General features: G+C 40.6%; 1 protein-coding gene across 3 annotated transcripts in view; it reads right to left on the minus strand.

Moving 5' to 3' along the window:
- Positions 1-1,309: 1,309 nt before the first annotated feature.
- plxna2 (plexin A2) overlaps positions 1,310-14,343 on the minus strand; it is a 164,068-nt gene continuing 151,034 nt past the window's right edge. For all 3 annotated transcript variants that reach the window (XM_067526102.1, XM_067526103.1, XM_067526104.1), the window contains 6 exons: positions 13,692-13,791; positions 9,321-9,511; positions 9,034-9,203; positions 8,666-8,878; positions 8,314-8,464; positions 1,310-4,012 (listed from right to left, as the gene is read on the minus strand). In XM_067526102.1, coding sequence (XP_067382203.1) covers positions 3,917-4,012; positions 8,314-8,464; positions 8,666-8,878; positions 9,034-9,203; positions 9,321-9,511; positions 13,692-13,791 — 921 coding nt within the window. In that variant the 3' untranslated portion in view covers positions 1,310-3,916. The remainder of the gene's footprint in view (positions 4,013-8,313; positions 8,465-8,665; positions 8,879-9,033; positions 9,204-9,320; positions 9,512-13,691; positions 13,792-14,343) is intronic.

Consider the following 14,343-nt stretch of genomic DNA (forward strand, 5'->3'; position numbering starts at 1 on the left):
GCAACCACTGCTGACCATTGCAGCATAGGCCTGATCTAAATGGTGTCAGTTTGCCAAATCTAAACGAGAATGAAAGTATCTTAAGAAGTTTTGCATCCTAATGATATGAATTGATGTCTGACTTGGACATTGCACCAAAAAAAGACACGAATACAGATTTTGGCTCTATGCAATTTTTAACCAGCAAAGTTTATTTATATATAACAACAGTACAAAGTGAATCCTTGGCTTGCAAAATAGGTGTGCTTCATATTTACAATAGGTACACAATAATATATTATCATAACAAAACCAAACTAAATAAAAAACAAGAGAACAACCTTTTTTAAATACTTTAAGTTTCTTACAATTTTCACAACACATTTATAAAACAAGAACAGACAACCATTATTATTATCATCATCATTGTCATCATCATCATTGCCAGTAATTACTATTTTACAGAACTCCAGTGTCTACAAAGGGTTTGTTTACAATGCGTTTAAAAAGGAAGGATACTCATTTTATACTTGATAATATTTTGACTTCAGAGTAATAGATCGATGTGGATTTCACTTAGTCCTTTTAATGCCATAAAGCAAAGAAAAACTGCTAATTGAGTGCTTTGTTTTTTTTTGCGCAGGGAATGACATGTGCCAATCAAAACCACAAACCCATTTCTTCAGCAGCACTCAACACCGGTGGCAAACAAGCGCACGAGCGTCTCCAATCTGCAATCAGCTCGAGCTGCAATGAGGTTGTGTTCACGAGCATCTATCCATATCGCACACAAGTGGCAGTCAAATGCGATTCTGCACTGCAGAACAAGTAAACAAACTGTCCTCTTCTTCAGTTCAAACTAAATTAAAAAAAAAAAACATTCCCAGAAATGAGCATACAGCATGGAAACAAGCTATTATTTAATAACAACACACACAAGAAAAAATCTCTTTAACAAAAAAGGTGCATTCGGCTGTGATTTAAGACATATATAAATGGGCTTTAGGGAAGAACTGCAGTTCCACTAAATGGCAGCATGGATCGATACCCAGGAAGAACTAAAGCGTGAATTAAAATGCATGCAGAAAAATCTCACACAAGACAAAAGCAAACATCTTGATATAAATGATCTCCTAGAGTCAAGTCAAAGCCAATTTTTAACCAATTTGTGTGTGTGCCTTAGATTATGTTCGTCACAATGCTCTAAATGGTGGTGGTGGTGGTAGTGGTAGTGGGGGGGGGGGGGGGCTCATCTTGGAAAGAGCTGGAAGGACTAATGAACATACATTTCATCCCTTGGAAAAAAGGAAAAGGCATTTAGGTTCTGGTAAAAATGATAAAAAGCATTACTCCATACAAGCAATGTGAGGTATGAGGAGGATACAATTCTATTTGCTGAAATCGGGAAGACACCTTAATCAAAAGGAAGAAGCTTTCTGTTTTGTGTATCTTTTGTGTATTGTGTGCCATTGTGTACCTATAGATGTTCAGCACAGGGAGCTTTGGGTGCCTTTTTCAGATAAGGGAACACTTCTCTCCCACTTCTGACCCCCACTGGCTGGACATAGTAACAGCACGTCAATCATCACCTCATTCTCCATTACTCTTTGCCTGTTGGTTTGATGTTTTTTCTATTTTTTTTTTTCCATCTCCCGATCACACTGTGCACACAACTGACTCAGATCAAAGAGCAGCTTCAAAGCCAGAGCAGGAAACTAGAGCTAAAGGGGTTCTCTCTCTCTCTCTCTCTCTCTCACTCTCTCTCTCCTCCTCTCTCTCTTTCTGTCTCCTCATTTCATGACACTTCTCTTCAAGCAGCTCAGACGAGCCGAGTGCTGAGTGAGGCAATGTCTGCCAGGCCGTACCCTCTTCACCTTTTCTTTTACGTTATCTCGCTAAAACAGTTTTCAGCGGAGTGCCCCCCCCCCCCCCCTCTCTCCCACCCCCAAGAAAAACACAGTTGGGCTCAGGAGAAATAAAAGGACTGTGCCCGAGTCGAGGACTAATAACATCAGAAACACTAAGCAGGTGGGTATCTAAGGCCACAGTGAAAAGAAGCACCTTTCACCCACTACTGGTGTTTATCATGCTCTCAAAACAAACACAATTGCATTATACTGTACAAACCTTTAATAACAGCCTATTTTCAAGTACTTGATGTAAACAACAAGCAAACATATATCTCGGAAGAAGATGAAGTCACCTACCCAGAGGACGGGAATCTACAGTTTGTCGTCATCCAGCTAGAAGGGCGCAAGATTACATCAGCCTTTTAGCTTGTGACTGTTTGGTTTAAGTCAGGAGATGCCTCCACTCTACGTAACATAAAACACGCTCTGTCTTATGTCTGTGTATATCACGGTTTTGAAAACCTTTTTGTCTCCTGCTTATGTTTCGTACCTTGCACGAGTTTCTAATGTTGCCGTTTCCAGCTATACATAACACACTGTAAAGCATAAACCCATTTTGACACATTAATGAACAATTTGAAACCACAGGATCTTTTGGCACTTGGTCAAACTAGACCCACATAGATATTGTCTTGTGCAAAGACAGGTGGTGGTCGGGTACGGTCTCCCATTAGCTAATGTCCCAACTGGCCCAGCTAAAGCCGGCATGACTCAGTGGCACTTGTTAAAAATCAAAGATTGACCTTTAAACACTTAAACACACTGATGTGTGACAGCATGCATGCAAAGTAAGCATGATTAAAGTTCCCGTAGACATACAAACAGTGGATATACAGTATAATGGTACGTTTTAGCCTGCTGAAACCCACTGCTATAATCTGGTTTCTCTAATTATTTGCTGTGACAGCCACAGTATAGACCATACACACTCTGCCTTAGCAGAATCAGTTGGCTGGGCCACGGCCAGGACAGACAAATGGAAGAATTCACTTGCCGAGCTGCGGCAAACACCCCGGAGCTCAGTTCAGATGAGCTCCGGGGTGTTTGCAAAGCTCAAATAGACATACAAACAAACGAAAAAACATTTTGTACATTCACATACAATGATTGGCAACACACAGGGATGACCCAACTGCTGAAGACGCCTTGGACATCAGAGTGATGCTGAATTTAATCTTTTCTGAAATACACTATAGTCCTCATCTCCATCATCTTTAGTTTATGTGCGAGCACAAGTGGAGTTTCATTGACATGTAGATGATAAGCAAGAGTTTCCTGTACACCTGTGTTTAGACAAGGAGCCGAGGTTTGGTCTGTGTCATGTGAAGCATCAGTCCGAGGAGGGAATGTGTGAGACGAGACAAGGACCATTCCCATCCTACTACACCGCACACCACCCCGATGTAGCGTTAAACTCTTTATGTCTTTGTACAACAACACATATGGGATTGTGGGTTAAGATTCCAACTGCAACTGATAATGTTCAAATGTACAAGTACAAAAATAAAATCTGAATGCGAACTCAGCTGTCCGACATGAGCTCTGCTCCTCTGTTTCTCGCCTTTTTGCCTCCGTCACACACTCAGATGTGTTTCTCTGACTGAGAATAAATCTGTTCACCATTTGCTCTCAGTCTTCCATGCTCACCCACACACACACACACACACACACACACACACACCAAACAAACAATTTCCTGTCAAACTGAGTGAAGAACAAACAAAAAAAAAAATAAATACAAGCCGTGTTGTTGCCTTCTCTGCTGATGTTCTTTCCTTATGCCATTATCAGCTCCAGCTGCAGGGCCTCTGTCTCAGTCTTTGGGCCCTTAGCTGGTGCCGTCATGGAAGGAAAGAGGGACAATTACAAACTAAAGCAGTTGTGTTTCTGTGGATACAGAGTTCCCAGTTCGGTTTCGTGGTTGCAGCTCCCACGATGAGAGGTAAGTAATGCTGGGCCTTCTGAAGAGGTCCTGTAGAGACTGTGGTCCCTGCTCTTTCTTTCGCTCTCTCTCTTTCAGGTGACTCTCAGCTCTCGAGAGATATGGCAGAGATGAGCTGCTCCACTTTATACGCCAACCTTTGCTTCCTTGCCTGTTCATCCTGCTCCAGAGCTGAAATGATCTGTACAGGACAAAACCAAATGGTTTTCAAATTTCAGGTCTAAAACACACGTGACACGCGATCACATCCTTGTCAGATATACATTTTCAGAATGAGATCTGAGTGAACTATGCAACAACTTGTGTATTATATTTGTCAAAGTACGTATTATAGCACAGTTACTTTCTAAACAAGATTTTAAAACAGACAGTTCATTTGGTTAACTCTATACTCCACTGTAAAAGATTTGAGATGTGATTAATGTGCTGGATGACTTCAAGAAGACGGCTCCCTGAAACCCATTTAGGATGTGCTGGCCAGTCTTTAGTCGAGAAGAACCACTGTACCAACAGGTACAAGCATGGCAACTGTCCTAGCTAAGCATGTAGATTAGGTGCTTTTTGTGTTGAGTCATCTTCTGATAGATGAATATACTGTAGTCTGGTCTGACCTGGCTTAAGTAAAAAAGTCCCATTTTATTAACTTAAGGCATAAAAGATGGTCAAAATGTTCCCCCAAGTGAAGAGAACTTTTATTTTCCCAGAACCAAACAGCAGTCTTCTCCCCCAGCAGTATATTTTTAAACTGAAGCATTGTCTTTGTGAGATGTCACAACAGCATTATTCACACAAAGACACCACCTGGACAGGCATATTTTAAAATGACTGAAACTGAATAACTGCAAACTCTTCCTGAATAATCTTACATTATTTTTTGACATACTTACAATTGGCCTATAATGCACTATATCCAATTTCATTTCCAGTTTTTAATAAAGAGGAATTACTTATTTTAAAATATGTCTGCTTTGGTTTTCCAATACTACAGTTACAATTCTCCCTTTATAGAGAGAAAAACATGGCTTTTTAGGTTTCTGTATGGACATCACATGAAAGAAAAAAGAAGAATTACATCACTTCCTTTGTCTCTGACAACATTGAGAAATATTTGTGTATTAGCATTTCCTGTTTGATCTTCTAAGCCCCATCTTATAAATTTGGCATTTTTCAAGTCGGGTTCACAGGGGATTCAGACAGGCTCTTCTCTTCTCTCTCTCATCTAGTGTCTTCCTTGTCAGGGTGAATCTCTGTCAGAGTGACACCAACATGTGTAGCAAAGGCCATTAACGTGAATATAAAGCAGGGAAAATATCACAATATGGGCCGTATCCCCATCACCTTTGATAAGGATCTTTGTATCCGAAGCCGCAGCCTTTTCATTCAAAGTATGATTCCTAGTTTGCTGCTGTGTATCTGTTAGTTTTAGCAGATCCTATTCACATCAAACTACAGTAGCCTGGAATGGGCTCAATAATTGATAGTTCAAACAAAATAATTCATCAGCCTCTTTTTATGCAATGTAATTCAGAGGTAAGAGATAAAGAATGAATGAATATGGGAGGAAATGTGTCATCCACAATGTACCATTTATTTATGTTGGGTCACATTTTCAGATTTCCAAAAACATTTTTTTTTCCTTCACTCATTCAGCCTTTGGTCATTTATTCATACTTAGGATGACTCAGCAGCTGGAGCAGCAAAGGCATGGAAATGCATCAAGGTTCGCAAAAGACTTTTTTCAGCCTAAAATCATACCCAGCTATAACACAGTAATGTGTTGATTTTACGCTTTCAAACATGCTTTCAATGCTGTATTGTGTACGTTGCCATCGGTTAATGGGAAGCCGATTTCGGTGGAAAGGTCCTTCTATTATTCAGCCAATCAGCACCATTTTCATTTTGGGAGACTGACAGTTCTCCCACCTTGTGTGCACTAAAAACAGACTGCTTAATGTCTGGATAGCATTTCAGCAACAATCTTTATTTGCTGCTTGTCCTGTTGCAGAACGCAGCTTCTATCTGCCCACCTACCATCTTCCACTCATCTGCTTAAGTGCTCTTAAATGCTGGCAGCTACAAGCAGAGCATTTCCTCCTCCTCACCGGCCCTGATAGCAATCTATTTTTAATCTGTAGCACTGTATGCAGGTGCAGCTCCCACTGCCAGTTCCCAAATCCATTTAAGAAGGCTGCAGCTCTGGCCTGGTTAACCTGACACACAGCCCTTTGTACTGGGCTGAGTAAGAATGAAGAAACTGGTGCTACAGTGGATGAGGTTTTTATGGACTACATTTTGGGAGACAGTACATGTGTACAGCGTATGTGTGTACACTGAGTGTGTTTGCATGCAGCTGCCAGGACCCAGGATCGGCAATGTGCAGTGAAGCCATTGTGGTTTAGTGGCTAACAGTGGTACTGCAACTTCCACATTGTAAATAAGTAAATCAGTGCAGGAGAAGAAGCTCGAAAACAGTGAAGAGATTTTTCTGAGTGTCACAAACGCACATATTTGCGCTTTTCTTTTGTCAGAATTTGAGGAATTCATTCCAAAATCACGTGTTGTTTCATCCCTGTTTATGTGTACAGGAGGCTTTGACTAGGTTGTTAGTTCAGATGCTCAATGGACCAAAAACTGCAAAAGTCTGGGGTTCGTCCAGCTTATTTTAAACGATGAGTTCACCAATATTCCACTTGCTTTCTATAGCTTTAGTTTAGGGTATAAATGCTTAATGCTTTTAAACTTCCTTTTGACTTTCAGCTAGAAGCAGAGAAATATTTTAATATTGGGAAAACTCCTCCAGAAGACAACACCCAAAGAAGCTTTTCATTCTTAGGAGCTCAGATGATGTCATCTGGAGGAACAGCTGCTTGATAGCATGAGCAACAAGATGACATAATCTGGACGTGCTATTATCTGGAGGCATTTTTCATCTAGAAGTAGAGAGATTTTTTAATGGGGGAGTTGTAATGCAATGTAATTTATGTAGAATCAAAAGAGCAAGTTTCTAATTAGAGAAGGTGTCCTTCAAATGCTGGAATGCAGAAGAATTAGCATGCAGTGTTTACCACTGAGCAGCATGAGCAAAGAATGAATGGGCACCATGTTTCGATCTGGCAAAAGGTTGCAGGTGCAATCCGGCAGTTACAACTGCTAAGGCAGCAAAAATAAAAGTATGAGATTGATGGAGTGGAAAAGGGGCATTGTGGGCAAAAAAAGATAGAATGCTTAAAGGGAAAGAGGAGAGACAGTGAGAGAGAGACTGTGGTCCAAAATAAAGGTCAGGCTAATGCTTCCCAGAGGAAGAGCTGACATTAGAAGCAGAATGACTCCATAAATGCTCTCCCCTTTCTCTCCCTTCCCTCCTTTTTCATGCTTCCAGTGTCTGTGTGTGTTGCCTTATTCTGCCATTGTATAGTATGTAACACTCGAACTCAGCACAGGCAAAAGGACAGAGCAGCATGCTGAGAGCATGTAGACATTCACTCTCTACTCCACAGATCAGACGCAGCACCTTGTTAAGCTGAGGTCTCACTAGACCTCTAGGGAAAGCTACTAAAGAGTCTGAGCTGACCTCACTAACCTTTGCCAGTCATGCAAAACCTGGGAACGCCGAGGGCAACATACAGTATATGTATGTTAAGAAATAGGGAAAATTTACTTTTTGTCTTTTGTTCAATGCCACAATGTGGCTGTAATTAGTGCCTGATTTACTTTGACAGCAGCTCATTATGCAATCAGTGCCTGGGACTGCCCTCCAGTGAAAATGTGCAAAGTGAAGTCTGTACTTCAGTGGAGGCATTTGTGTTAGCAAGCACCAAAGAAAATATAAGTTCATAGAAAAATTCAGTAATAAAGCAACAACAACAAGATTTAAAAATAGCAATAACATAAGAGAAATATCTTTAATTTATTTAAAAAACACATTTCTGATTGGTTTTATTGTTTGGTGTTACGAAAGAAATACAATGTATTTATTTTTAAAAACATTTATTTTTTAGTATTTTTATATATGTTAATGACAATAATTTAATGTCTTAATAAAAATAATGAAATTAAAATGAAATGGTGAGTGGAGTTTATAATATAAACTATGTAACATCAAAGTGTTACTCTGTAATTGAAAGTTTAAATTAGTGATTAACTGGTTAAAAGCTAAATGGATGGTGGCGTGTGAGTTCTCTAAGGGGAGGATGGAGGAAAAAGTGTTCTGCTGTGTTTATCTTTATGTTATGTCACGGATGTATTAAGTTGATCGAAGATTTATGTGTTGCAGTGTAAGTAGCTCAGCCGCTCTGATTTGTTAGTGTCAGAGTTTGTTCCCTGTTACCTTATATCTGTTGGTGATGGAGAACACGCTAAATCCTGCACCACTCAATGCACTCACATGGATTATTCTTATCATCAATCGGTCATGATTCTTATGCAAACCTTTATTTTCACCCATCTCTAACCTTTTCTGCATGCGTGCTTACAAATACTAACCTCCTCACTGTATTTGCTAACATACGAATAGATCTCATTGAGAGCGCTGAGCATGTTGAACTCTGTGGAGTGGAGTCTGGCCTGTTCTGCCAGGTAGGCATTCATGTCCTGGTCACTAATAGCCGGCAGCCGGCTGATATCAGCGTAGTACCTGGGGACAGAAATCAGGGGCAAAGCTTGGCATCACTGGCAGAAACTCACTGAGTTCTAGAAAATTTACACAAGCGTGGGCAAGAAGAAAGAGAATTAAGTGTCAAATTTCCCAGAGATCCCAGTTTTTATTGTAATAGGATACAAAACATATGACAGAGTGGATCAGAAAGGTGTATGAAGTGACTGCATCAGCTCCTACCTCTCCACCCAGCTCTTGTAACTGGGGATGTCTTTAGCGTAGAGCAGCTTATTAGATGGGGAGTCTTTGCCAAGGCGGTGCTCTGAAGTGGAGCAAGAATCCATAAAAGTCTGAGCGACCACAGACAGGCAGGCATCTGTGATGCTGCTCTTATGGATGTCAAAGACAAACTGCGGGTTCTTGATCACGTTCACCCAGAAACGCAATGGAAGGCTGGAGGATTGGGACAAAGAGTATAAGCAAGGGACAGAAATAAGTTAGCGGACTTCTGAGATCAATTTTTACAAGACTAAAAAGAGCTATAGATATACAGGTTTCATGCGACACTGGAACAGCTGGTCTACTGTATGACCTAATGATTTCCTTACCAGTTGCTTTTCCACGTGTGACGCACGTCTGTGTCATGAATGCCGTGTTTGTCTGCCTGCTCATCCAGGAAGTCAAACATGTATTTGATGGCTAGAGGAAGAGAGCTGCCCCTGTGAACTGTACTGAACAACGTCTCAAAGAGATCGTCCACAAATTTTTGTAGCGTACCCTGGATGAAGAAATATAGCGTACGGACATTAGGAATTCATGGGCAACAAGAGACATGCACCAAAAAAAACAAAACAAAACACAGCTGATATTGTAAGATAACAGAAAACGCTCGTACCTTGGTGGCTAGCAGCCTGGTCAGATAAATCTCAGAGACCATCTTGCTACCGCGGTCTCCTTCCTTCTGGTCTCCATGTTCGTGATTCTTCACTAGGTGCCACACCTTCACACCACTTTCTAGATCAGGGGTGATCATGGGAGCGCGTGAACGGAGGCTGTCAGGACTGCCCGTGTAACGGAATGAAGAATCTGTAAAAGGAAAGATAAAAATATACATATGTTAGAATTAGAATTATTAGTAAGCTTAAATGACTGTAATTCGAAAAACTTCCCTTAGGTACAGCATCATGTAAATGAAGCTTACACCTAAAACAGCACACACACACACACACACACTTGCATGAGCATGCCAAACACACAGCCCCTCTCTCATTTCCATCTCTCCTTTGTAACTCATTACAAAAGCAAATCCTTGGTGCTCCTCCCGCTCTAAGCTATGCTGTAAAGGAAATTGCAGCAGTGGATAATTTCATTGAGCAGCCAAGTAATGAATGGGAGGGGAAGTTGTGGTCCATGTTCTCATTTTGATTAGTGGTAACCCTCTCAAAACTAGGATCTGGATGACACACAAGATGGATGAAAAAGGACCTCGCCACCCACCTTCTATAATAAGTGCCAAATGTTTAGCCATTTACAAAATGCTAAATATTCTGTTTCCACTCGGTTATGAATTATATGATAATCGTTAGTTTGTTTCCTCTTCTACTCTCATTCATTTTCTCTTTCATTCCCCTCCCTGCCTCACTGACTGGAATACGCTTGTGCCTGGCTTCTCTTAAAAACACTCGTAATTGGCTCTTCCCCTGCCACACTGAGCCAACGCCACGTTGAAAACATCCCTGTCACACTCTCATCAATGCATCAAAAGATATCTAATTTGTTAAGCGCTGATGCTACACTCCTTCATCCATACATCCTCTTCATCTCTGCTCCTGCCTTCTTGCTCTTCACTCAGCTGGAATGATGCTGGTTTCAGTTTCCCTAATTAGCCGGCATCTACCCCTGGCAGCTGACTCTCTGGAGATTCAGGATCTAAGGATCCCGATGAGGATCTCTCACACCTGGCTTCAAAGGCTGACCTGAGCAACAAAGATTTCTGCTGTCAATACAGTCGTGTACACATTTGAAATATGACCAACCTGCACCTTTAGAGTGGACACTAGAGACCAAGGGCTGAGTACGAGGGTTTGAATATATGTGGCTGTGAGCAGAGTAGATTGAGGTAGAAAATCCCATCTTAATCCAGTCACTGGCTTGTACTGCTCTGCCAACTTCTCATCCCTTCCATCGTTCCTGCCCCTTAAGCCTTTTTCGCAGCTCTCCTAACACAAAGCAGCAACCTGCAGCTCTTCCTTCTTTTTACACCGCAGTCCCCACACTCCTGCACACAGCCAGCAAACAAGTGTGTTCGGGCTGATTTTAAGGCTATGGGAAGGGGTGTGTGTAAATTGAGTCAAGATGCTAAGTGTTGAACATCAAATTGGTATGAATCCATCAGCAGGTGTCGAGGTGCAGCTGTGCCTGCCATGATTGATGAAGGATGGGCTCATGCCAGCGGCTTTTTATGCCTTGCACATCCAACTCCACTGCCTTAGCACTTGTAAAGAATAAAAAAAAAAAAAGGCAAAAAAAGTACAAGAAAAGTAGGAGAGAGTATGGCCTCTCAGCTGCTCACTGCAATTTCATAACAGAATCCAATGCCTCTCATAACTAGGACATGTGAAAGTATTTCTATTTGTTCAATATCTTGAAAAACCTTGAATTTCTTTAAAAAGAGCGGGCAGTCTCATTCTACATTACAGCATTCACAAACCCTATTTCCAGAAAAGTTGTGATACTTTTGGGATATAATTATTTGCCAATTATTTTGTTTTGCAAATTTAAAACCTCTTTTAAAAGGCTGGAATGAGACATTTAGCACAGTACAAAGTACAAAGGCAACATATCGAATGTTGAATTGAAATTTGAAAACAATGCGATTGTTTTTTATTTTTAGGTTTTAGCTAACTTTAAATTTGATGCGGTGCGGTGATGAATTTTGATGAGGTGTGAAGTCAACCGGAGTCCATTTTAAACGAGCTAAGTCTCATTTCTCATTTCTGGATCTTGATATGGTTGAGCTGAGATCACTGACACTGCTTTTAAGAGTTGTTCCTGAGCCCATGCGGTGATTTTAACTACAAAATTGTGCATATTTTTATTGCAGTGCTGCCTGACATGACAGCCATTCATTGGTCTCATCCCTTGGTCAGAGAATACCCCGACTCACTGAATTTATTCTGTTTCATGGGATTGTTTACTGACCTATTTCCAGTGAATTTAACTTTATTTAATATCAAATACAGGTTTTAAATCAGATCATAGCCACTTTGACATCTGTCCAAGACAAACCAGGGTTTGAACCACTGACCCTGCCGACAGTGGTCAAGTGCTCTACCAGCTGAGTCGCAGCAATCCCAAGTGCACACAGTGAAGATAATCTTGAGTATCTACAAGTACAGTATCCACTGCTTCCAACATTTGTAAATAGGACTTTTAGTTGCATGAGCGAACAAAGATGCTGTTAACGCTTTACTTTAAGGGCAGTGTTCACTTTCTGTGCTCCATTCTAATAATTGGCTTTGCTCACTTATCTTTTTCAGTTTGTGTGAAGTATCATTCACACAGAATAATTAGCAATCACAGTTGCCTGCTGGTGTTGTGTGTGTGTGTGTGTGTGTGTGTGTGTTTGGCACAGGACCAAATTTGTCATCCAGCAGCACAAAGCAGAAGCACATCTACTTGCATTTGTCTGCAGCATGCAATGAAATCGCTTTTCGCCCATATAATGCACCTCTTTTTGATAATCTTATGTGTTTAAAAACAATCCCTCATTCTCTTCTTTTTTACATTTCATTCTCTTTCTATGTTTTCCCCATTTGGGAACATCCAGCAGAGAATGGAACTGAAAAGCAAACTGCAGCACACAGGGACAGAAAAAAAACCTCTGCAGCAAAAATAAGAGCAGCTACAAACAGAGCTGTCCATTACTTTGGTGAGAGTGGATCTGGCTTTGTTAATACTTGAAACAACAATAAAGCAAGATAAGCAAAAAGACCAGATTTGGATTGGAATCCACCATTAAATAGGCTTTCAGGTACATAATAATAATAATTGCCTATTATATACAGCTGAGTATAAAAGTTTGCATCCCCTAATGTGGAAATGGCAAAACAAGTTAAACAAAAAATGCTTTTTCCATCAACATAATATTACGTGCGTATTCAATACAAAGGTTACATCATAGCTAAAAAATCTATAAAAAGAAAAAACCCTCTAGACCCCGGTGTATTTTAAAATAAGACTGTCAAAACTCAGGTGTGTTAAAGTCGGCTTGCACAATAAATTTACAAGTTGGTAGACCTCCAAGGGCAGTTTCAAGCAACTGAGAACAACAAAAACAATGGAATTTAAGAAAAATGTTTTTAAAAGACCTCCAAATGAAATTGGCAAAACCTTCATAAAGCTGGAGACGCTTGAAAAATATTTCAAAACAGACCATAATCTAAAAATAGAAGAAGTGGAAGACGAAAAAAACAAAAACAAAAAGTGAAAGTGGGGCTACGTAAGATTTCAACACAAACAGGAGTAGACCTGACAAAGGCCTTAAAGGGAAATGGAATAAGAGTCCACATCACAGTCAACCAAGCAATTTGCAAGACTTTGAAAAGTTGTTTCTGCACAAGTCTAGTTTGTTTAGGAGAGGCTTGCTGATGTTTTGGGGGGGGGGTGTACATCTGCATCAGGCAGTGGAGCTCTGCATAAATCAGAGGGAAGGATGGAATGCAGCCCGAAATTTAAAGACAAAGCCTCCTATCATAAGTCAAAAAGCTACAAATAAAGAGTGCATTCTTCAACAGGACAATAATTTAAAGCACTAGGCAAAGTCATAGTCAAAGATGGCGTAAAAAGAACAAGGTGAATGTTTTAGCATGGCCTTCAAAGTCTCCCCCCCCCCCTAAATATCATTGAAACCATGGATAGAATTCAAGACGGCTGTAACATAGCAAACAACCAAGGAATTTTACAGACTTGGGATTGTGCCAAAAGTATGGCTAAAATTACACATCCTGCTCAGAGAGTGCAAAGAGGTTGGGGAAGGTTATACAGGCATTAATAGAGAACATTTCATAAAGGAGAATGCAAACATTTCCAATGATTACATTTTCTTTAATATAACTTTCTTCTTTCATATTCTCCTTGACCATTTTGTTAATTGTGTTAGCTGAATGCAACGTTTTGCACTCGGCTGTGTGCTGTTTGGCAGGTTGTAAGCAATGTGAAAGCCACAACAAAGGAATAAAAAGCGCAGTCCACTGTACCTACTCACCGTATCTGCTGATGGAGGTGCGTGATATGCTGGCTGAGCAAGGGATGTTGTACGACGAGGTCTGTTTTGGCACCAAAGCCACAACGCAGCGGTCGGACACCTGCGTGAGGAGACACGTGCAGCATGAATATACTAGTATCATAATGTTTTAGTGATTTCTATAATTCAGTTAACACAAAAACTATAGACCACACGCGGGAATGTGAGGTCTTTGGAAAAACCCATGAGCCAAAACCATTCCACAAGCCACAATCCTTCCCTGTCCTATCTGGGCTCCCTACTGTTCTCCACCACAGCCCTGTGGCTTTTTTTTTTTTTTTTTTTCCAGCCCTAGCAGAGTGCTGTAGCTGCACGATGCTTTTACTCAACACGACTGTCATTGCCATTCCTTTAAAAGACATTAGAGACATGATGTAACTGCTAGGAGAGAGAAAGGAGAAAGGGAAAGGGACACAGAAGGAGAAACTGCAATGTCTCATCATGTGTACACTTCACAGTCAAAGAGAAAGTGTGTAAGAGATGATTTGTCATGAATACAAAACAGATACTTTTCCCCCTATTTACAAAAGGCTCTTGGTCCTGTATACGACGTACTCCAGACACTAGACATAGGATGGAAAAAAAAAACTTGCATTCTACAATAGAAAGGAGG

This window comes from Channa argus, chromosome 13 (assembly GCF_033026475.1).
Source record: "Channa argus isolate prfri chromosome 13, Channa argus male v1.0, whole genome shotgun sequence".
Taxonomy (NCBI): Eukaryota; Metazoa; Chordata; class Actinopteri; order Anabantiformes; family Channidae; genus Channa; species Channa argus.